The sequence below is a fragment of the Sprattus sprattus genome (assembly GCF_963457725.1).
Source record: "Sprattus sprattus genome assembly, chromosome: 20".
Lineage (NCBI taxonomy): Eukaryota > Metazoa > Chordata > Actinopteri > Clupeiformes > Clupeidae > Sprattus > Sprattus sprattus.
Genome location: NC_137918.1, coordinates 5,781,556 through 5,806,555, shown reverse-complemented (window position 1 = coordinate 5,806,555; position 25,000 = coordinate 5,781,556). Strand labels below are relative to the sequence as shown.

The 25,000-nt window shown below is 44.2% G+C and overlaps 1 protein-coding gene across 1 annotated transcript in view; it reads right to left on the bottom strand.

Annotated features, from left to right (window-relative positions):
- The window catches only part of adgrb2 (adhesion G protein-coupled receptor B2), a gene marked incomplete at both ends in the record, with an annotated part of 230,190 nt that overhangs the window by 53,436 nt on the left and 151,754 nt on the right, over positions 1-25,000 (bottom strand). The window contains 3 exon segments of the mRNA XM_080858805.1: positions 958-1,060; positions 5,428-5,531; positions 24,532-24,658. Of these exon segments, the coding sequence (XP_080714931.1) occupies positions 958-1,060; positions 5,428-5,531; positions 24,532-24,658 (334 nt within the window).

Sequence of the window (25,000 nt, the reverse complement as noted above, 5' to 3'; positions counted from 1 at the left end):
GGTTAAGGCTGATAATGACATTGACTTTGGTTGTGCTATAATCCAGCCTTGGGTTCTCTGTTTTGCCTGATTTACTGTAAAGCTTGAGAGTTTTCTAACTCGTATAGCCCCATGTTCTTATATTCTCAGAAATACAAATGAATGGCTTCCAGTGATGTGCGGATCAAACAGGAAATGAACTCGTCCCCACGGGCCTCTTGCAAAATCAAAACACAGAATCAGAGCGCTAGCTACAACCCAGCTATATTCCCATCTCTGACAGAACTGAAATAATAAGCTGCCGAACTGCACTCTTTGATGATACACAGCAGTAACCAGGACTACTAAGTACAAGGCCTTTTAGTTGTTATGGTAACTTCCTATCTGTAGCCGTGGCAAGTTTTGTAAATAAACAAGTCTTTTTTTTTAAACCCTTCTGACATTACAGATTTACAGTTTGGGGCTCTTTGGAATAAGTTCCAGTTCAATCAACTTTATGCAAACCGATTAGCTAAAAGACAGCTTGCAGATCGACACTGTTATCAATAACAATGGGTTGGGTTGAGGTAACTAGCAGTGCAGTGTTCATCTCCCCTTTAAATTCTTCACTGGAAACACACTCAAACATGCAAACAGGCATTCAAGACATATGTAGATGTGTAAACACACACACACACACACACGCATGCATACACGCACGCACCCTTGCACAAATAAACGCACATACATACAGAGATTCCTGTGTCCACAATCTCTGGGCTACAACCGACACAGGCTCTCCTTCTTTACTAAACTCACTCCATATCACATTGGAAATCACTTGAGCCCCACACTTCTATTTTCACACACACCCTTACACCCACTGTCACATATACTCTTCCAAATACCTACCAACCCAGAAGCACCTTCTTTGTGCACATACACACACACACACACACTGATACTCACACACACACACTCACAAATGTGGGTACATACCTTGCTGAGTGTCTGGGACTGTCCTACTAGTATAAGCACATTGGAGGCGAGTATAGAGAGGCAGAAATTCACCAAGATGATGGACCTCTCAGAGCGGATATACCTGAGGAGGAGAGAAAGAGAGAGAGAGAGAGAGGGAAAGAGAGAGAGAGAGAGAGAGAGGGGAGAAAGAAAGAGAGAGAGAGAGGAGACAGAGGAGAAAGAGAGAGAAACAAAGGAGAAAGAGTACAGAATACAGAGAGATAGAAAAGAGAGATAGAAAAGTCAAAAAGAAAGACAGAGAGGGATAAAATATTAGAACAAAGACATCTATGACAGTTTAATGCACAGCCTAGTCATGATGAGCAGAGCCGTCACTCCTATATGTCTGAGACGACACCCTGATGGAGTCTCTACCCGGGCGTCCCTTATGGCGTCTCTGCCCAGGCCGCTTTGGCAGCCTGACATGAAGCCAGACATTCTGACACGCGAGGCGATTGTTCACACTCCCCTGCCCTGCACAGTGGGGGCACACAATGGCTGAGCTCCCAGATCAATGGCTCGCCTTCAGTCCTGCTTAGATCTGTGAGAGGCAGTCGGGGCCTTGATAAGCTTTTAGACGAGCGCTGGGACACAAGAGACAAGAGGTGGGGATAGAGGGATGTGGGGAGAGGAGGAGGAGAGGGAAGAGAGAAGAGAGGAGGAGAGATAGAAGGGAGAGAGAGAAGAGGGGGAGGTGTGGGGAGAGAGAGAAGAGAGGGGGGAGGAGAGGAGAGAGAGATTTGGGGAGAAGCGGGGAGGGGGAGATGGGGAGAGGGCGAGAGGGGAGCTCTGTTATCTAGCCTGTGCACTCATCCCCAAAAATGTTTAGAGGGGAAGAAGTGAAAGTGTGTACGTGTATGTGTGTGTGTATGACTTTGAGTGAATATGTGTGTGTGTGTGTGTGTGTGTGTGTGTGTGTGTGTGTTTCTAAATGTCAGATGGTTCATGTCAGAGTGACTTTTTCTGACTTCAGTGTGCACTGTGGATGGCACGGAATTCTGAATGTCCTTATTCTACAGTGCATGCATGGCGTGCATCTATGTCAATCCATACATCTATGGGCACATGATGAACATAGGCAATCCATACATCTATGGATTCATCATTGACATAGGCAATCCATACATGATGTGTACATAGGTGTACAAATGAACATAGACAATCCTACATAGATCCATGCTAATCCACACATGAACATGGACATATTTCTGAGATGAGATCTGAGAGAATGGAGGTTTGCTTGCTTTCATTCCCTACAAAGCTTTATGCACACTAGTGTGTGTGTGTGTGTGTGTGTGTGTGTGTGTGTGTGTGTGTGTGTGTGTGTGTGTGTGTGTGCGTGTGTGTTTGCAAGCGTATCCCATTATATGTGTTAGTATTTACCCTCTGCACACATCTCTGTGGCAGCAGAGGAGTGATTATAATGTGACGTTTATTGAGTTTTTTCCAAACCCCAGCGCTTTTAAAATAAGCATGACAATAACTGTAGACGTGTGTGTGTGTGTGTGTGTGTGTGTGTGTGTGTGGGATGATTCTGGAACATATGACGCACATGCCCCATGGGTTCAGCTTATCTATCTCTCCTGATGCGTTTCTGTCCGGACGCTAACGTGTGTGTGTGTGTGTGTGTGTGTGTGTGTGTGTGTGTGTGTGTGTGTGTGTGTGTGTGATTCCACAGAAGGGCCATCTCCTATGATTCTTGTGTGGTTGTAAATGCTCCATACGTACAGATACACATCAGGCCGTTCGCTCAGTGCAGGAATCCTTAATCCCCACCCAGTCTTTGCTAATCTCCAGAGACATTAGTGGCAAAACCCACACACACACGCACACACACACACACACACACACACACACACACGCACACACACACACGCACACACACGCGCGCACACACACGCGCGCACACACACGCGCGCACACACACACACACACACACACACACACACACACACACACACACACACACACACACACACACAGACTCACACACGCGCACACACACACACACACACACCTTTAAATACCACGGATGTGTCATCAGATACGTTTGAGAAATATTTCAGAAAACAGGAAACAACATTCTCTGCCAAGTGATTTACGTATCCTTTAGATTTAATGATTAACAGTAATTCTATAGGTTAAACTATGTGCCTTCACCATGACTTACTATGAAACATATCTGGGCCTGATCTGGGGTCAGTATGCAGTATAAGTCCAGCAGTACTTGGATTCTGTATATGTGCAAACAGAGCTGTAGAAAACTCTTGCAAGGAAACAAAAGTGTGTGTGTATGTGTGTGTGTGTGTGTGTGTGTATATGTGTGTGTGTGTGTGTGTGTGTGTGTGCGTGTGTGTGTGTATCAGCAAATATTTCATTCAGTGAGAAATACTGTACAGTAAGTGTTTTAGCTTCTCTGGTGGAGCCCCTAAGTCTTATAGGCTTATGAATGACAACCTGTCAACTTCCTGAAACAGGTCTCCCTTAAGTGGTCACGTGACCTCCTCAAGCCATCTGTTGTCAGAGCGGGTTGCCTCTCTCTGCTGTGTGCACGGTTGTCAGCGGCAACATGGCCGAGGGCCACACAGAGTAATCCTGCCTTATGTCGTCTGCATTGAGCGCGCTCGTTTGGTCCCAATTACAGCTAACTGCAGTTTGGGGCCCGTTCATGTTTCTCTCATGCCAGCACACTTGTGTCTCTCTCTCTCTCTCTCTCTCCCTCTCTCTCTCTCTCTCTCTCTCTGTCTTTCCCTTTCTCTCTCCTTCTGTTTCTCTCTCTCTCTCTCTGTCCATCACTACCCTTCCCAACATTTAATCCTCAGTGGAGAATTGTGAATATTCTGGGCACACCCCCCCCTCTTATCACAAAACGATACAGAAAAGCATCCTCGACTTGCGATGAGCCAAACATATTGGGCTTTCTAGGAAAAGGTTGTTTTTATGTATTTATTTACTATTTTAACCGTGCCCTTTTTAGGGAGAAAAAAAAATAGTGTGAGTCTGATTGCATTGTGAGAAAAAGGAAGGAAATGGTGGCTTTTGGTGGTGCTTTGAGAGCACCTGACGGGAACAGGAGAAGACACTCTGCTCTTGGTCTCCGTGAAGGTCAACGATGGGTGGAAGAATCTACGATTTTGACCACAAAGAACAGGATGTGGGTGGATTACTGTCAAAACTCCCGAGCAGAAGCAACACATGTACGCACTAGTGACTGAAGTGTGTATTGATCCTGAACAACTGGACATGGCTAGCTTAAGGTCAAAGCTCTATCTGAGGAGCACATACATGTCAGGAGACTGATGTGCCAGAGATTTGGGTCCAAATTAAACTGTATTTAACTTAGTCAGGGTTTATAGTCCTTAAAAGTCCTTTGTATGTCGCTTTGGATAAAAGCCTCTGCTAAATGACTAAATGTAATAGTATACTTTAACACAATGGACATAGTGGAAATGGACATAGTGGAAACACGTTTTTCATGTCTTGTGACTTATAACTCAGTCAGCATATAGCCATGTGGTCTTCCAGTGATGCTGGTGTCATGGGCTGAGCTCTACATTGTTTGTGGTGCCTCGCCAGTGATGCAGAACCGTGCCTAAAGAATGCTTTGGGGTATCTTGACTGATAAACATGATTCAAAACTTCCAGCCAATCTGAAACACGTATTTTCAATGACCATGGTGCAGATGAAAAAAAGTAAGACATCTTTTTGCAATGCACAATACAAAGTGAGAATTCATTTGTATGTTAATCAATGAATTAATGAACCCCAGAAGAAATCAATGTATACCAAGTGTGACTCTGGCAAAATGCCAGTGAGAGAGTGAAAGAGAGAGAGAGAGAGAGAGAAAGAAGGGGGTAGAGAGGGAGAGAAAGAGAGAGGAAGAGAAAGACAGGGTGAGAGAGAAAGTTCATTAAAAAAAGTTGTCACACCGTGAATGACACAGTTCAGAAATGTACCCTTCAACCTTGCCGACATGTTTTGATGGCTTATTTTTCATCAGTATTTGCTAGTCTGTGAATGTGAACCGGCCAGTCAGGGACGTGAGGCAGAATGCAAACATGCTCTGCCACCACTGACTGAGGGGAGCAGACAGTCAAGAGTTTACGGGGTAGGACAACAAAGTCATTAAGACTATCAGACAGACAGAAACACAGCCGACACCTTCACAGCACAAAGGGCACTGACATACTGAAGGATAGATACAGACTTTGAAGAAGAAAAAAGGGTGGTATTCATATAGTGTGTGTGTGTGTGTGTGTGTGTGTGTCTGAGTTTGTGTGTGTGGACTGTGTATTTGTGCATGAAACTGTGTGTGTCTCTGTTTCAATGCAGAAATGTATACATTTAAAAGTGTGTGTTCGTGCGTGCGTGCATGCGTGTGTGTAAATGCGTGTGTGTGATTGCGTGTGTGTGTGTGTGTGAATGCATGTGTGCGTCTATGTGTGTACCTCCAGAAGGCAGCGTATATGAGCAGCAGGATGAGGAGGGCGGTGCAGGATACCCCACAGCCCACCATCAGTGGGAGAGACGGCATACTGGAGGGACCCATGTCCTAGAGAAAGAAAGAGAGAGAGAGAGAGAGAGGGAGAGAGAGAGAGAGAAGGTTAGCTCAACATCAGGAAAATCGTTGTGTTCACAGACAGCCAAAGAGGAGCTGAACCTCAACCCCACTGGAATCTCCTGAGACCATGGCGAAGGCATGTGTCTATGATGTGTGTCGTATAGGGGGACTATGATGTGTGTGTGTGTCCTATACTATGATGTGTGTCGTATAGGGGGTGTGTCCTAAAGTGGGTCTATAATGTGTGTCTACGATGCGTGTCGTATTGGGGGTCTATGATGTGTGTCTATGATGTGTGTCATATAGGGTGTCTATAATGTGTGTCCTATAGGGAGAAAAAGTAGTGAAAAAGAACACCCACTAAAAGGCATAGGTGCTGGCTGGCATTATGGATAGCCTTTGTATAAAAAGTCAATGGCCACACACACCAACTACACCAACGTACAGTTGTAATCATTGAGTGTGTGTGTGTGTGTGTGTGTGTGTGTGTGTGTGTGAAAGAGTGAGTGTGTTCTTTTTTTAGACACAGGCCCGTGCCTACCTAGTGAAGCCAAGACATATCTGAGCCACACACACACAAACACACTATTTGCTGAACATATATCTGTTGAAGAAATTGTTTCTACGGATAAAAGCTAGAGCACCACACCAGCACATAGACACACACATACAGACACAACTACACCAGTGTGCACACACACACACACACACACACACACACACACACACACACACACACACACACACACACACACACACACACACACACACACACACACACACACACACACACACACACCCAGACCCATATATACAAGTGCGTACACACTCACACACTTACATAGACACAAAGCTAGAGAGAAACTGAGGTGAGTTCAAAACAGCAAACAAAGGCAAACAATTTCAAACTGATTTTTGATTTGTTTTGAGCTCACTGCGATCATTTGGGAACACACACAAACGGTCTGAATAAGTGGACTGCTTGTTCAAGTTCGAAGGAAACGCGCTTGCCTAAAAGCTAGAGTGAATTCAGGCCACACAGCCGTTGAACAGATCCTCCCCACAGATAGAAGCTACTTTTGGTGTAGAGCCATTCCAGACCTTATCCTGTCTGGTCGCCTCGTTTCCCCCGGTGTGGCTCACAGGGCACCTGGGGTCTCTCAGCCAGGCTTACGAGAGCAGGTTAATGACACTGACCCCTCTTAGACCAGTTCCAGTTTCACCGCTTTTGTGACCCGCGCTTGGGTCTTGTCCCGTAGCTCGTTAAGCGCTTTGAGGTGGACGTCAAGTGTGACATATTTAATGAGGGCGTTACCTGCAGTGGCCATGGCCATGGCTGGACCCGAGTCAAGTGGTCTGATCATGCAGGACACTAAGGACTGGGCATGGGTATATGGGTATGCTCTGGAGGACACTGGCAGGCTAATGGGCAATACTGGGAAAACTACTATGTGAGTGAGTCGGTGTGGATTATACTGGAAAAAGTGGGCCGCATCAGATCAGAGCCGGATGAAGGTGTTGCTGGGAAACAAACTGATGAATAGAAGAATACTGAACATTCCAAACTGAATCAAACATCTTCCATCTCCTTCAGTTGGACAGCACTCTGGCACAACTCAAATTGCTTTAAATGGAGTTTCAAGTGATTTGACTGGACTTACTTCAGAGACACATAAACAGTTCCTAATAAGTGCTCTGGCTAAATACTGTAGGTTGCTTTCCCCAAGTATGAGAAAATAACCTTTTGTGAACATTTCATTTAGACCTATTTTTGATTTCAACCCGTCTAAAGATGCCATGAATTGTCTTTACCAGCTACCCCATGTTCCACCCAGTGTTTATTTCAGCATAACTGCTGTTTATTTTGAGAAGTTATTATTGTGAAAATTGAAAAGATATTTGTGATTTATTGAGAGTCTACTTTGCTTGGAAATCAACACTACAGATTAATTGTATCAGAAATAAAAAAGTGCATCCATTTAAGAAGGTAGGGTGATGGATGTCATGAATCCTCATAAGTTTAAGATGAAAGAAAATATTTGTATTAAAGACTGTTTAAAGTTTTGAAAAGGTGAAACAGGTTCATCCCTCATTTTCCTCAATGGAAAACTCCCCCTTCACGCATACATGTAAATGCATCTAAAATACATTATCTCCGTCGACAGACACCTTAAAGTTTTCTACAGACTTTTTAATTTGAAAAAAAAAAACGAAAAGTAAAATAAAAACATATGTCACATCCAGACAGCAGAGCAAAATCAAAGCACAGAAGAGGATAAGACAAATACAAGTACTTCAAATCAGCCACAGAGAGAGAGGGAGGGAGGGGGAGTTGGAAGAAGGTCTGATTTCAATTCTTCACCATCCAATCTACCAGATGCACATCTGAGTAAGAGATGGCTGCAGAATATCAATAATAGTAATTATTCAAAAGATGAGAGAGAGGAGAGCGAGAGATAAAGAAAAAATAAAAGGGAGAGAAATAGGAGGGAAAGACAGACCGAGAGAGAGAGAGAGAGAGAGGCAGAGCGAGACAGAGGGAGGGAGAGAGAGAGAGAGAAAGAAAAGATTGAGAGAGAGAAAACTGGTGCCTTTTTATCTTCTATTTCCCTCATATCTTCCATATTCTCTCAAAGAGACTGTAGGACACTCTGTATAGCATCTGAATGACAATGAGAAGTGAATCGCTTTCAGTTGACAAGTGCCCTGTGTGTGTGTGTGTGTGTGTGTGTGTGTGTGTGTGTGTGTGTGTGTGTGTGTGTGTGTGTGTGTGTGTGTGTGTGTGTGTGTGTGTGTGTGTGTGTGTGTGTGTGTGTGTGTGTGTGTGTGAGTGTGTGTGTGTGTGTGTGTGTGTGTGTGTGTGTGTGTGTGTGTGTGTGTGTGTTTGTGTGTGTGTGTGTGCGCGTCTGTGTGTGTCTTTAAACCTGACCAACAACCCTCAAGGATGCCACCAAACCCCAGCACACCGTGCTTATTTCAGCAAAACTGTGCTGTTTATTTTGAGTTATTTATCAAATCATTGTGTAAATTGAAATTATATTTGCTCGTACCTTGTAGAAAGTCTACTTTGCTTGGAAACCTATACTTCAAATTAATTTAAAGACTGTTACGTACAGAAAATTAGCCTTGCTAACAACTTTTTTAATTAACATTTACCAAGTTACATAAGGACATACACAAAATAATTATTTTCTTCATTTATTCAAAAGCTAAAAGTTTTAAAGTCACTACACACTGCTGGAACTCAATGTTGAAATAGCATATGTGTGTGTGTTTGTGTGGTGCCGGGTCTGTGAGTGTGTGTAGGTGTGTGTTTGTGTGGTGCTGGGACTGTGTGTGTGTGTGTGTGCGTGTGTGCATGAGTGTTTGTGTGTGTGTGCGTGTGTGTGATTGTGTGTGTTTGTGTGTGTGTGCGTGTGTTCGTGTGTACTCCTGTGCTATTGACAGCCTCCACAATTTTCAGGAACAACTTTAACCTACTTTTCATTCCCTCCCTGTCCTCTCATAACCCACCCCCCCCTCCCTCTCTATCACTCTCTTTTTCTCATCCTGCCCCTCTATCACTCTCTTTTTCTCATACTACCTCTTGGTAAGAAAATGGGAACACCCACAGAGAGACAAAGATATATAGAGAGAGAGAGAGAGAGAGAGAGAGAGAGAGAGAGAGAGAGAGAGAGAGAGAGAGAGAGCAGAGAGAGATCGAGAGATGAATGCAGAGTAGCGATATGCTAACAAAAACCTTTACACAAGAGAAGCCTGGCTATAAAAACATCACAAACATGGGACATGGATAATTGGAAAAAGGGTATGCAGAGGACAGAGAAAAGAAAGGGATGGAAGAGAAAAAGAGAATGAATGAGAGACGTGAAGAGACACATAAAACCCAGTAGGTATTAATCATGAGGACGGGTGCGGCGGTGGACAAGTGTTGTCCTGAGGACAGACGCGGGTAGCTCTTTAGACACGCGCGTGCAAGTGTGTCAGACGGCCTTCTCCATCTAATTTACTGCTCTGTCAGGAGACCCTTCCCCCCCTCCCTCCCCCCATGTGGTGTGTGTGTCGCTCTGGCATATTCAACTACTGGAAAGAAATGCTGTTATCCTCCCAGGCCTTCAAACGAAGTGGCAGCGTGTGTGCGTGTGTGTGTTTGTGTGTGTGTGTGTGTGTGTGTGTGTATGTGTGTGTGTGTGTGTGTGTGTGTGTGTGTGTGTGTCACCGCCTCCCAGTGCTGGGGTTTGTGAGGCAGATCAGAGGCCCTGTGCAGGGAAATGATCCATCATGTTGTGTGTGTGTGTGTGTGTGTGTGTGTGTGTGTGTGTGTGTGTATGTGACCCAGTCTATGCATTGGTATGTGTGTGTCGAGGGGGACGGGGCTGTGTGAGAAAGTGTGCTCTTGTATGTATAAGAAGTTAAAGTGTATAGTTGCTGTTGTTGTTGTCACTAGTGCTCAGGTAATGTTATGCATAAAATTGTATATATGGACTGTTGGACTGCTAGAAGCTATAGCATGCAAGCAGTAACAGCTTAATCATGTTTTAGTCAGACTGTAACAAGGGCTATGTAATAGTTTATATAGAATATAAAAAGTGCTATCTCTCTCATCACTGGGTATAAGCAATATCGCTTGCTATAATCAGCCAGGAGTTTAGCTATAGCTGAGCAACATGGCCGCCCAGCGTGGTGTGGTGGGGGTCTGAATCCCATCTGTGTTTGTTGAGCGCTGCCAGTGAGATAGCACAGCGCTGCCTTATCACTGCTCTGTTTGGGTGCTTGTTGGGTCAATACCCCTCCAGGCACCTGCTTCCTCTCCTCCCCTCCTCTCCCCTCCTCTCTTTTCTCCCCTCCTCTCTCCTGTCTGCCCCTCTCCTCTCCTCCTCTCCTCTCCTGTCCTCCCCTCTCCTCTCCTCCCCTCTCCTCCTCTCTCCTCTCCTCCTCTCATCTTCTCTCTCCTCTCCTCCCCTCTCCTCTCGCCCCTCCTCTTTCCTGTCCTCTCCTTGCCTCTCCTCCCCTCCTCTCTCCTGTCCTCTCCTCTCATCTCCTCTCTCCTCTCCTCCCCTCTCCTCTCACCCCTCCTCTATCCAGTCCTCTCCTCCCTTCTCCTGTCCTCTCCTCCCCTCCTCTCTCCTCCTCTCCTCCCCTCTCCTCTCTCCTGTCCTCTCCTCCCCTCCTCTCTCCTCTCCTCTCCTCCCCTCTTCTCACACCAATCCCCCCCCCCCCCCCTCCTCCAGGTGGCTTCCTGTTAGCGAGTCACTAATGCAGCATGTGCACAAACGTCAGTGCAGCTCTAATTGACTTTTCCCCCCGCACCGGCTTTCTTCTGCGGGTCGATAAAAGCATAAATCCATGCCGAAATGAAATAGGTTGCGGAATTATGAGTTTCTGTTTTACGGATGAAAGGGGGGAGACAGAGAAGCGAAAAGAGTTGGAGTGTGTGTGTGAGAGAGAGAGGGATGGGCAGAAAGAGAGTGGAAGAGAGAGAGAGTGGTATGGTAGGGAAAATTGCCCTAGTTACCCTAGTTTTAGTAAACACAGAGACACAAAAGAGGGGTATGGATGTGTGTGTGTGTGTTTGTGTGTGTGTGTCTTTATGTGTATGTAGCTGTGTATGTACATGTGTCTGTATGAGTGTGTTTGTGTGTGCGTGTATTTCTATGACACATCAGAGCTAACCAAATTGATCTATTGCTTTAAAGGGGGCGGAAGGATGTGTGTGTGTGTGTGTGTGTGTGTGTGTGTGTGTGTGTGTGTGTGTGTGTGTGTGTGTGTGTGTTTATGTGTATGTAACTGTGTATGGACACGTGTGCATAGGCGTTATCTACAGGAAACATCAGTGGCTTTCTAAGTTTGTTCCAAGCCTACATTGCGACGGAAAATTCCAAAAGGGTAGGTATAGTCTAGGCTTATTATAGTATAGTCAAGGCTATTTATAGTACCAACAGTAAACAATGCATTTATGATTTCCATTCGTTTTAGAATGCTTGAAACATGTGTGTGTGTAAAAGCTACACTTTAGATTCTTTCTTCAGTTTCAACGGAATAACAACCTCCTGCTTGGACATATGATAGTACTATCCTTACTATCCTGTGTCCAAGCAGGAGGTTGTTATTCTGTTGTCAACCTAGGGGTCCATTACATATGCAACATTATGTTTGCATCCGTACAATGTTATTGAGATTTCAATTTGTCCAGTAAAAAAAAATAATCAAGCAGAGGCCCTGGTGTGTGAGTGTGTGTGTGTGTGTGTGTGTGTGTGTGTGTGTGTGTGTGTGTGTGTGTGTGTGTGTGTGTTTCCCGAGAGGGGGGCCTCTCGTCCTTCAGCCAGACCGACCAGGACTCTCTTAGCATGCAGGGCAGGTGAGCTCTGACTCAAACTCCAACTGTGTGTGTGTGTGTGTGTGTGTGTGTGTGTGTGTGTGTGTCGGTTATGTGTGTCTGTGTTTGTCTGTTTATTTGATTATGTGCGTGTGTGTGCATAGATATCCGTTAGTCTGTGGGTGAATGTGTGTGCATGAGTGTGTGGTGTGTGTGTGTGTGTGTGTGTGTGTGTGTGTGTGTGTGTGTGTGTGTGTGTGCATGTGTGTGTTTATGTGTGTGTGTGTGTGTCTGCGTGCGTGTGTGTGTAAATGTGTGAATAAATTCACCTCTCAAAAACATCTGATTAATCTACATGTGGTGGTTGTACCCTTTCATTTCCAGATCAACTTGCCCATTGATACAATAGTTAAGGGCGCCATCTGAAAGCGTCATCTCTAAAGTTTAAAAACAAAAAAAGACAAAAGTGGAGCAATAAAGAGCACCGGATTCACACAGTGCCTACAACTCCCACAATCCCTCACTGCATGAGTCATCCAGTGCAATCACTTTATTAAGAACAGGCTCCATATGAATTCTTGGATGATTCTTTTTCTGATGCAACGCAATCTGGCACGACTTGTGGTCTAACTGCAGCTTTGGCTCAGGCTTGAATCCCCCCGCCCCACAACTCACAGTGAACAAAAGAAAAGAAATATACAATGGCTTGACTTGCACTTGGGAGCACATACTGCCGTGATACCCAGTGTCTTTAAAATGGCTTATGTGGGACCTCCAGGCTTTTTCTTAGTGCGGCTGAACATCTTTCTGACGGTTGTGTGTGTTTGTGTGTGTCAGTCTGTGTATGTGTCTATGTAAATGTGTGAGGGGGTGGTGGATGTGTGTATGTGTGTGTGCATACGTGTATGTATGTGGAGTCACTAAATAGCCATTGGCTCAGGCAGCACAGTCTCTGCAGTAGACTGTGGGAATCAAACAGGATTAGCAGCCGATAGCCGATAGCTGCTACTGTATACTGTACTGACAGCAGTTGCTTAACCCCACCCCTCCAACACACACACACACACACACCGACACACACACACCGACACACACACACTGACAAACACACACACACACACACACACAGTGGCGGACCTAGTCATTTGGGGGCCTAAGGCGAACATAGCCAGGGGCCCTCTTCATCCGTCCTTTTAATGCAAAAAAAAAAAAGGGCCACCTCAAAGCAGGGGCGGACTGGGGGGAAAAAGTGTCCCACTTAATAAACGGCGCGTTGCTCAATGTATGCAAAATACCCATACACTTAACATAATTTTGGATGATTACAAAGAAATAACATTATATATGTTTTTTAATAACATTTGGATCCACAAATTTGCCTGGATTGACACATGGAATAAAATGATACTGGCTATTGTAACACTCCAAGGTAGGTATAGTTTGCTAGATGAATATGCTTAACTCTGGGCTAGTATCAGATGGTTAGGCCTATATGTATAACTACAGAGCCTTTAGGAATAAATGTCAGCAGAGAAAGAGTACACAATTTTTTGATAATGATTAGGGCGACCTACATTAAGCAATATCAATTTTTTTGTAGGCTGATTAACTCATACAGCAATAGCCTACCTTTTTGTATAGTAGATGGCAGCACACAATCAAAATATTTCCCCTCTACCTACATAGCTACAGTAGCTAGTTATATGGAAGAAAGTTGCATTCAGGAGCCTTCATAAGCAAACATGATTTGGCTCCACATTAAATTATCCCACTTTTTCATTATCCACATGTCTCAAATGTTGTATGATGCAACATAGCTTTACAGGACACATAAAATATGTCCAGTAACAATGTAAAGAAGGGTGCAACATATAAGTCAAAACCAACTATATTTATTGACTGATCTCGAAAGTATTGGCTTACAAAAGCTAAATAAGTCTTCACAAAGAAAATAACTCAGTGTTAGGGCAAAAAGCGAACATTCACACTGTACAACCTATGAAAAGTGACAGTGGTAGCCCACAAATAAAGAAATACAGACCACGTTAGCCACTTCACAGCGTGCTAGCCATGATTTTCTTTCGTTCCAATTCTTGGATGTAGGGTTCCACTCTTTGTAGAAACCTGTTGAATCGATACATTTGGTGTCCTAATTGTTTTGTTGTCAGTTTATTAGTACGCCGACAGAGAAAAAAAATCTCCTTTTCCTGAAAGCAGTTCGTCGCCACAATCGCCTTAAGGTCCGCCGCCACTGGTTTGAACTTTATTGTAGAAATGAACAGAACAGAACATAGGATGGGGTGTAAACATCAGTGGTAATGGTAGTGTTGCATGCTGGGTGTGTGATTATGTGTATGTGTGTGTGTGTGTGTAGGGGTGTTAAAGGTGTCTACGAGCGAGACACGCAAGTATTAGGCTAGAGTGATTGACATTTAATAACAAAAAAACATAGTAAGACTGACGGAGGAGATTAGAAAATAGTAAGAAAATAGTAACCATGAGTGTGAATACAGGTCACTAGGAGCAGTATAAATAGCAGACAGTGATTCCTATTGGTTATCATTAGAGGTATATTATGTATTCGGTGAAGCAAGGACAACTGTCGCAACCGACGATATCTGCGGGAGGGCCGGTTGGTTATAGACTTGGGCCATCCCATCGTCCCATCGGTGCCTGGGTGGGGGCCTAAGGCAGTTGCCTAGTTCGCCTCTATGGTAGGTTCGCCACTGCACACACACACACACACACACATCCGACACCGACACACACCCACCCCTCCAACTGCAGTCTATTCCCTTCACCTCTCGCTCTGGTTTAAACATGGAGGTTAATCTCTCTCTCTCTGCTTTCTGTCTTTCTGTGTTACAGTTTCTGCTATCCCCCTTTATCCTTCTGTACCCCCCCCCCCCCCCCATGCCCCCCCACCATAATACCCCCCTTCTCTGTTCTACTCTGCAACTCCTTCTCTCTCTCTCTCTCTCCCTCTCCCCCACAACAATCACTGTCAGACCAATATGTGACTCTGATCCCCCCGCTCCCCTCCCTAATGCCCCCCCTCTCTGGTAATGTTCCACTCTGCAACTCACTCTCTCTCTCTCTATCTCTCTCTCTCAATTTATCTCTCGCTCTCTCTCCCACACCAATCACAGTCAGCCTAATGTGTGACTACATAAGTGTCTTTCGTGAATTGTTCACTGCAGTATCTAAAAGAAATAAAAAAAATAAAAAACACACACTTATGCAATATGGTTCCGCTGGATTTCTGGACATCTTGCGTCTTTGTATGAAGCTAAAATCGTGAGAAGAAAGCCAAAGAAGAACCGTCTCGGTGCCGATGAATAGGTGCACAGCTGGCGTGCGTAACGGTGACATTTTCATCCCAGAGAGCGAAGGAAGACGAAGACGACACATCTAGGCACAGATAATACATCAGATCTCACCAGCGCTCACCTCCACCGACTTCTCCTGCTGCGCCTCGGCAGGAAGTCACAGATGGAGAGAGAGAGAGAGAGTAAATGGTTTTCTTCCTCTGCTAGTTTAAAAGGGAGAGTGTGGGTGAGCTGTGCCGGGCTGTGCCGAGCTGCGTTAAAAGGCACGATAAAGATGCGCTGACCTGTGTGAATCCGGCCCTGACGCTCGAGGCAGTTAATGGGGTGAAAAGTATTTGTGGGTTAATGGCTGTGTTTAAATCCCCGCCGACTCCAAATGTCATCATGTTCTCCCGCATGATGGCAGCTGCACACACACGCACACACACACACCACTAACAGACCCCCTAAAACAGCAAGTCTGTGTCACTGCTGATGCTACACAGTGTGTGTGTGTGTGTGTGTGTGTGTGTGTGTGTGTGTGTGTGTGTATGTATGTATGTTGTGAGGGGGGTTAGTGAGTGAGTGCATTGATAAATGTCAACACAGAGGAAGTTCTCTAAGCGTTCAGGACATAACTGTCAAATGGAACTTTGGCGGGAATACTTTTACTTTTACTATTTTTTTTCTTTCTTTTTAAGTTGAAGTTAAGAGTGTGGAAAATTGCATGTGGGAAAAAGGTCAATCCAGTAAAGTATAAGAATTACCTCTTTCATCCTCTTTTTCCACTTCGTCTACACACACCCGAACACATACACACACACACACACGCGCACACACCCACATGCGCACACACACATACACACACACACACACACACACACACACACACACACACACACACACTAACACACACACACACACACACACACACACACACACACTCACACCCACAAACACCACACACACCTACAGTACATAAAAACCTTATTCCAAATGGGAATTCTCCATTAAGCTCTTTCTGACCTTCTCTCTTGATGCGAGCCCAGAGGGGCAAGGACAGAGCCTTGCTGGGTCTTTGAAGAATCAAAACTGACAGGAAGTCGTCCTGAAAATATGCACATTGCTTTAGCAGTCAGTCTATTCTCCACAGACAGAGGCTACTGCACCAGTCTCCTGAGGGCCAGGGCTATTATGTGCTGTGTGTTCGTGTCCTCTGCTAGCTCTCCGGGGGCTGGGTAAAATTCCATAATGCCCGTCTTACTGAGGAGGATTTGGTCATTTGAGAAGTCAACAGAGAGAGCGAATCAGAAACCAGCCGTGGAGGTATACTTCACATGCTGAAAAGATGCAGCCAGGTGGATATAGAACAATGGTTAGAGATACCGTACATCTATTCATTTAGCAGGTGTATTTTATCTGAAGGACCAAACATCAGAGTTTAGCATTACAGTGTTTTTATAAGTATAGTTTTCTGTAAGTATAGCCTTTTATAAGTATAGCTTTTTATAAGTATAGTGTTTTTTATAAGTATAGTTTTTATCGGTATGTAGGCTCCTTGGGCAGACAAACAAGAGGGAAAGACTGTGAAGTGCAAGAGCAGGTCAGATAAAGTTAGTATGGTGCCTCCATTTTGTAAAACAGTGCTGCTGATGTCAAGGACTCAATTCTGCTCCTGACCTTTCTTGTAGAGAAACAAGCCCTTCTAGCCTTTTCCACTCCGGCTCCGTGCAGTGATTGCTTCACTGCTCGGGTGTCTTGTTATGTCCATAGTGCCTTCCTGAAGAATGCCATGTTTCCGCCTCTCTCTGTTTTGCCTCAGGACTAAAACACCCTCCACACATACAACATGCTATGGGATTGACAGTTCTGTGCTTAAAGTCCTTATTGTTTGGTATTTTTCTTCATCTCTCTCTCTCTCTATGCAGCTCTCTCATTCTCTCTCTCCCCCCCCCCCCCCCCCCCCCACACCACCACCACCTCACCCCCACCCCTCTCTCCCTGTAGTGATGGCAGCCGGCTGAGCTGCCTGATTGGCTGCTGGCTGGCAGGGGTCATCATCTGCTGGCCCGCATTGCTTTGCTCTCTTTCCTCAGGGCTGAGCTCCATCTCCCAGCATGCATCAGCACCCCTCCCTCTCTGACAACACGTCTCAATCAACCTAATGGGGCTGCTTCCAGGAATCAACACAAATCAAACTGATAAATCAAATAAACAAATAAATATAAATAAATAAATAAATAAATAAATACATAAATAAATAAATAAAGAGATATACACATGGAACTGGGTCAGCCAGCCTCCCTGACTCTGTGCCGTAAAGAGGGCGGACCGGATGTGGCATGTGTAATGTGTCTATGTCTGTTTGTGTGTGCACACATGTGTATAGGAGATACTATAGCTGTGTGTCTGTGTGTGTGTGTCAGTATGCCTATACGTGTAGAGGACGAACATATTGAAATCCATTTAGAGTGAAAAGGAGTATGTTTGTACGCATGTGTGTGTATGTGTGTATCGGTGCGTGTGTGTGTGTGGGGGGTTGGACAGGACGAACTGAGGCAGAGGCAGCATCGGTCTGGCCATTAAGCAGGTCAGCTCAAAGCCACCACTCTCATCACACCAGCAGCACCCACGCTATTGACAGAGTTAAAGTGGTGTGCTCACAAACACACACAAACACGCAGGCACGCACGCACGCACGCACACACACACACACACACACACACACACACACAAACACACACACACAAACACACACATCGATACACACACACACACACACACAAACAACATCATGGTCAGATTATCTCCTTTCTGACAGACTCACTAAAAAGTACTCATTCTCTATATCACAGACTAACACACACACACACACACACACAAACAACATCATGGTCAGATTATCTCCTTTCTGACAGACTCACTAAAAAGTACTCATTCTCTATATCACAGACTAACACACACACACACACACACACACACTGCCACTTGAACTTCACAAAAAAGACCATTAAACAGCTGCAGCTCATTCAGAATGACTCAGAAAGACTTTTCACCAAGACCAAGAGGCTAGAGCACACTACTCAAGCTTTAAAGGCTTTACACTGGCTTCCTGACATTTTTATTTCGTTAACCTCCCCGAAGTCCCTGTCTGAGCTCCAGTGTGGAGATATTTACATCTATCTAATAGGAAATCCGTCCACAGACACATCTCAAAAACTGAAAGCCTACAAAAGCACAGATAGTTATTTAATTTTCAGAAGTGGTTGGGTTCACAACGATGTCGTCCGGAAGGTGAAAACTAAAAAAACATTTTCATAATCAGTTGATGAGTGCCATCTCCAGCTAGCGAGGTACCTGCTGTAAGCTAGCAGCCGTTAGCCTACCCAACGATGTTCTTTATTTTTTGACACAATTCCCTGGTTTAAACGGTCCCTGGTTTAAGTAGGCTACGAAAACCTTGTCTGGCGAATGACAACTTTAATGATCTTCCCATATATTTTCTACTGACATTGTAGTATTACTAGTTGAGTGACAAAATACACTAGCCTAGCCTACTTGCTTGCTTAGATACTTAGGTAGATCAGCAGCTGGGTAATCCACTTTGAATCGTTTTGATGCTTTGTTTCTTGTCTTTATTACTTGATTCATTCCCATTTTAGGTAGTTATTCTGATAAATTAGGCGACCAGAACAGGGTGACTGCTTTTTTTTCCAGCTCCAAAAGTAAGGCTACTTTACTGTGTGTCCGAGAAAAGTTGACGCAGAAGGCGTCTACAATCAGCTGGCAGCACGGCGAAATACATTTTTTTTTGATCAGCTGGCAGGAGCGGTAGCGGGTTTTAAATGCGATAAAAACTGAATCTGGGCTTGTCTCCTCGCCGATTTAAACAGCCAACCGAGCAACACCTGTCTGGCATTTTACTAACTTATATTAAAAGAGCTGGAGAGGTGGGTGGTTCCTGTATTAACTCCCGTGTTAAACAGCTGTGGAACGTCTTTTTTGCCCTTCAGCTGTTCATTCTGACGTCAGCTGAAAACTATCAAATTGGGTTCTGTTCTATTGCTCTAAGGTTCTCTATTCAGTGTTTGGAAACCCATAAACACGCAGTCTGGGATATTTTCACTACGCTTTTATTCTATTTGATATACTTTGTACTTTCTTTTACCTTTGTTTTATTTCATGTACTTAATATTTTCTTTTATTTATTTTTTAAATCTTTTGTCTTCCACTCTACACTATTTTCATTTTTTCTTTGGTTGTTCCTTTTTCTCTATTTTGTTTTGTTTCCTTTTGTTTTTACTTATGTAAAGCACAACTTTTCTTGCCTTAAAACACACATATACACAGGCACACACACACACACACACACACACACACACACACACACACACACGCACACTTAAGAAAACAAGTACACATAAATATGCCAGCAGGCTTCCTGCTGTGGTAAATGAATGCTGAATTGAGTGGTACACATGTAATGACAGGTGGCCGGCCAGTCTGAGGCGCCTGCTTCCTGTGGCGCACCAGCACTCACAGCAGCCAAAATGAAAACCCGTGATCATCTTCTGATAGAACAGTATCCTAGAGTCAAGGAGACCGCAGACAACCTGTACACTGTAACAAGATGAAGAACATCAGAGAGTCAAGGAGACCTCACACAACCTGTACACTGTAACAAGATGAAGAACAGCAGAGAACTAGAAAATGCATTTCCTGAAGGAAATACCAGTGCATGAAATGCAAAAGTTAGGAGAGGAAGAAGAAAAGAAAGAAGAGTGAAAGAAGGAAAGAAGAAAGGAAAGAAGAGTGTAAGAAGGAAAGAAGAAATGAAAGAAGAGTGAAGAAAGGAGAGAAGAGAGGAAGAAGGAAAGAAGAGTGAAAGAAGGAAAGAAGAAAAGAAAGAAGAGTGAAGAAAGGAAAGAAGAGTGGAAGAAGAAAAGAAAGAAGAGTGAAGAAAGGAAAGAAGAGTGAAAGAAGGAAATCATAGTTGAAGGAAAGAAGAAAGGAAAGAAGAGTGAAAGAAGAAAGGAGAGTGAAGAAAGGAAAGAAAAGTGAAAGAAGAGTGGAAGAAGGAAAGAAGAGTGGAAGAAGGAAAGAAGAGTGAACAAGAGTGAAAGAGAAAAAGAGAGTGAAAATATTGAAAAAAGGAGATAAAAATGGAGTGAAGAAGAGAGATTGAGTGTGAGAGAAAGTAGACTGAGAGGGATAGAGAGAAAGATGAGAGAGATGGAGAGAAAAAAAAGTAGAAAATGGAAGGTGTCTTAATGTTCCTAGTTACAGTTAAATTGAGAGGGACAGAGAGAGAAGAGGTTCCTTTGATTTGGCGCAGGTGTCAGTGAAGCACAGGTGCAAGCCAGTTTAAAGACCCTATTATGATGTCATAATGGCCCTATGTAAGTCAATGGGAGAAATTTATATTCGTTTTTCTTTAATATCTTAAAAACTATAAAGTTTAGAAAAGTGAAAAATACATAGCATAAGTGTCCTTTACAAGACCTACGCGACGAAGTTTGAATGAAGTCTCTACGTTAAGCGGTTCGGGCTGAATTAATCGCAGAAAAAGGTAACAAGAATAAGAAGAAGAAGAAGAAGAAGCCTAGGAATAACAATACAGGGCATTTCATGCACTGTAATTAATGAGACCTATCACAACCTGTCCACTGTAACAAGATGAAGAACAGCAGAGAGTCAATGAGACCTCACACAACCTGAAGTGAAGTGAAAGTGACTTTATGGCAGAGGTGGTGTAGACACACACACTCTGAATTCCATCTCTGCATTTCACCCATCCAGGGTAGTGACACACACAGCCAGTGAAGTTATGGACTCTAACCCGGAGCAATGAGCAGCCTTCAGGCGGCCCCTTGGGAGCAGTGATCGGGGTTAGGTGCCTTGCTCAAGGGCACTTCGGCCATGAATGTGGGCATGGGAGAGCAGTGCTCTACCACTTCCCCCGCCCACATTTTTCTACTGGTCGGGGATCGAGCCGGCCACCTGAAACCCTAACATGTAGGCCACGGCTGCCCCATGTAACAAGATGAAGAACAGTTTCCGACACTCAAGGAGACCTTACACAACCTGTCCACTGTAACAAGGTGAAAAACAGCAGTGAATAAATGAGCCCTATCACAACCAACAAACTGATCCCAGTTCAGGAATCCCTCCAGCTAAAAGTTAGTTTGAAAGACAAGTTTCATCTTGGGATCATTATCTCTCCTACACGCTCTCTTTATTTTTTTCTCTCTCTCTCTCACACACACTCATACACACAAACTACACTCATCTGAACGCAACCTCTGTCACACTCCTATAACCACCCACCCACACACACACACACACCCAGCCACACACACACACACACACACGTTCCCCTCTCCCCAGTGACAAGTCTGCCACTCAGGCGTGCTAAACTGTCCTGCCCCTGGCGTTGAGGGGTTCAAAAGCCCCCGACAGGTAAATAATGACCAAAAAGCACTACCGCCCCCCATTGTTTACCACAGAGAGCAGGGAAGCCTGGCCAGACGCTCATTAACAAATGAGTCTGTTCTCCCCATCTCTTACACACACACACACACACACACACACACACACACACACACACACACACACACACACACACACACACACACACACCTACACCTACATACTACACCCCCCCACATACTCAAAAACAAACCCATGAACACACTGACCAGAGTGTGTGTGTGTGTGTGTGTGTGGGGGGGGGGGGGGGTTGCGTTGGGGAGAAGGGAGGCATAATTCTCTCCCCTGCTGTTCTGAAATCAGGTTCTGCTACCTACAACAAATCCTGGGCTCCAGCTGGGTCAACCAGGTACCCTCTGTGTCCAGAGAGAGAAAGAGAGAGAGAGATAGAGACAGAGAGAGAGTGACAGAGAGAGAGAGAGAGAGAGAGAGAGAGAGAGAGAGAGAGAGAGAGAGAGAGAGAGAGAGAGAGAGAGAGTGAGAGACAGAGATAGAGCGATAAAGAGAGGGAGAAAGAGAGTCAGATAGAGAGAGAAAGACACTGCCTATGGCCTTTTCCGATCAGCCGACATCAATCAGCGGCCTCTTCCATCCATTTCTGGATCAACCGCTCAAGTCATGGATGATTGAAATTCTCACACCGAGCAATTTGTGATAATAATCTGAGCACAGCTGAAACACACCAACCCCAATGCCTTTACCTGAATGAGATTGGCTGGAAAATCAATTTCTACTTGCAATTCCACTACGGAAATCCATACATACTTCTTTTTGCAGACAATCCGCTTTCACAGAAGCCACTTTTGAACATTTGAACATTATGACATGAGCTTCAACAGTGAGAGATGAGAGGAGATAAGAGGGACAGGTTTGAAGAGTATAACAGTAACAGTGATTAGATGAACAGGTGTGAAGAGTATAACAGTAACACTGATGAGATGAACAGGTGTGAAGAGTATAACAGTAACAGTGATGAGATGAACAGGTTTGAAGAGTATAACAGTAACAGTGATGAGAGGAACAGATGTGTAGAGTATAACAGTAACAGTGATGAGATGAACAGGTGTGAAGAGTATAACAGTAACAGTGATGGGATGAGAGGGACAGATGTGAAGAGTATAACAGTAACAGTGATGAGAGGGACAGATGTGAGGAGAATAACAGTATCAGTGATGAGAGGAACAGGTGTAAAGAGTATAACAGTAACAGTGATGAGAGGAACAGATGTGTAGAGTATAACAGTAACAGTGATGAGAGGAACAGGTGTGAAGAGTATAACAGTAACAGTGATGGGATGAGAGGAACAGGTGTAAAGAGTATAACAGTAACAGTGATGAGATGAGAGGAACAGAAGTGAAGAGTATAACAGTAACAGTGATGAGAGGAACAGATGTGTAGAGTATAACAGTCAGTAACAGTGATGAGAGGAACAGATGTGAAGAGTATAACAGTAACAGTGATGAGAGGAACAGATGTGAGGAGAATAACAGTATCAGTGATGAGAGGAGAGGAGATGAACAAGTGTGAAGACAAAAACAGTAACAGTGCTTTAGAGGGATCTGTGATCAGCCTGGAGATCACTTGTGTCATTTCTGTGCCGAATCCCATTGAGAGCACAGAGGAAAGCCATTTCATCTAATCCTCCTGTTCCTGTTTCCTAAATCTGACCTCCATCTCCACAAAGATCACTGAACACTCAGCCACACATTTGGACCACATTCCTATATGCTTGTCTCCATGTGTATACTGCAAGGTTAAATAGACATTCTTATTAGACATACAAAAGCTTATTGTACGGTCACTTGCCAAAACGATTAAAGACATTCCTCTGAAATATCTCTTTTTAAGTGTCTATTTATCGTTTGTTCCTCTATTGTGGTTTCCGCTGGCTTCTGTGAAATAGTTCTTCATGCAAATAGAACTTTAAAGATTCAGGTGTTGCGTAGCAATGTATTATATTCTGACTTCAAGTTAGACTGAATTTCCATTACAATAAGCGAATGGACTACTTTCGGAATGATATGAAAGATAAAAGCAGTCAACATGAAGAAATATCAGGATATTGGGATAAGGTTGGTGTCTTACATCCCAAGAGTCCTGGCCAGCTGTCAGAAAATGGACGCCTAGTTCCTTTCTCTCTGTAAATGTTTGTCGTCGTGCCTGTCCCAGTCAACCTGCACCCTGCTCAAGCAGGCCTGCTACTGAATGTGTGAACGAGTTTGCTCCACTTTCACTTCTACTTTGAAACTCCTTCATTCCTCGCAAGGCATTGGATATGTTGCGACCCAGATATATTTGACAGTTTGCATAATTATAATTTACATCGAAATACGCTGAAATATATCTAAGCAGTCTAAATTAAATATATTTATTTCGTATTTCTATTATATTTTGATTTTGTTTATATCCTGAATACTATTCTGATTAATGTGAGTATGTAGAGGTCAGAGTTCAAATGTGATGCGATGTCATCAATGAGCGCTTGCACCAGTTTTTTGATGAATGCTTTGTGAAAACCCCAACGAAGACCTGAGAAAAATAAAGTTTCCAAACAAAAGACTGATTCATGTCGGCTTAAGGGTGCAACAGATAGATTTACATAGTTTCAAAAATGTGGCAGTGGCCTCCACCCACATCTACACCATATCCCTAAGGGGTTGAAGTTTGTGATATAGGTCGGCGTGAGAAACCAAGGAGTGTAAACAGAGCACACACACGAATACCACATTCTTGGAGTCGTGTCCAGACAAGTGCTGTAATATAGATCATGGAACTGGCTGAAGAAGTAACGTAAAGAGTAGATCTGGCTCTGGCTCAAGAAGTAACGTAAAGAGCAGATCTGCCTCTGCCTCAAGAAGTAAAGCAAAGCGTGAACACTCACCGTGTCTTTAGCTTTCTGCGCGAGGATGGCGAAGGTAGAGATCTGGTTGCAGAGGCATTTGGTGTGGACCGCCGGAGATGGGAGAGTTTGGCAGCCCTCAGCGGCCCAGTTCTCTTCGCCAGGCTCTCTGTTGGATTGGACACACACCATCAACACACACACACACACACACACACACACACACACACACACACACACACACACACACAGAGGGAGAGAGAGAAAGACTAGATTAGTTCAGGTTTGCAGTAAGCGTACACAAGAGGGGTGCAAATACAGTGCTGAAGAGGCTTTAGCTGGCTGTACACTATAAGGAAGCAGGTGTAGCTCTCTAAACAGTGAGCCTTCACTTGACCCCCAAAATAAAATACATTTTAAACACCAAATGTATTTTGCCTGAAGAAACAACAAATTGTGTGAATACCTGAGTTTTTGCTCTTTAGCATTTTTGTGGTGTGTAACTGACTCT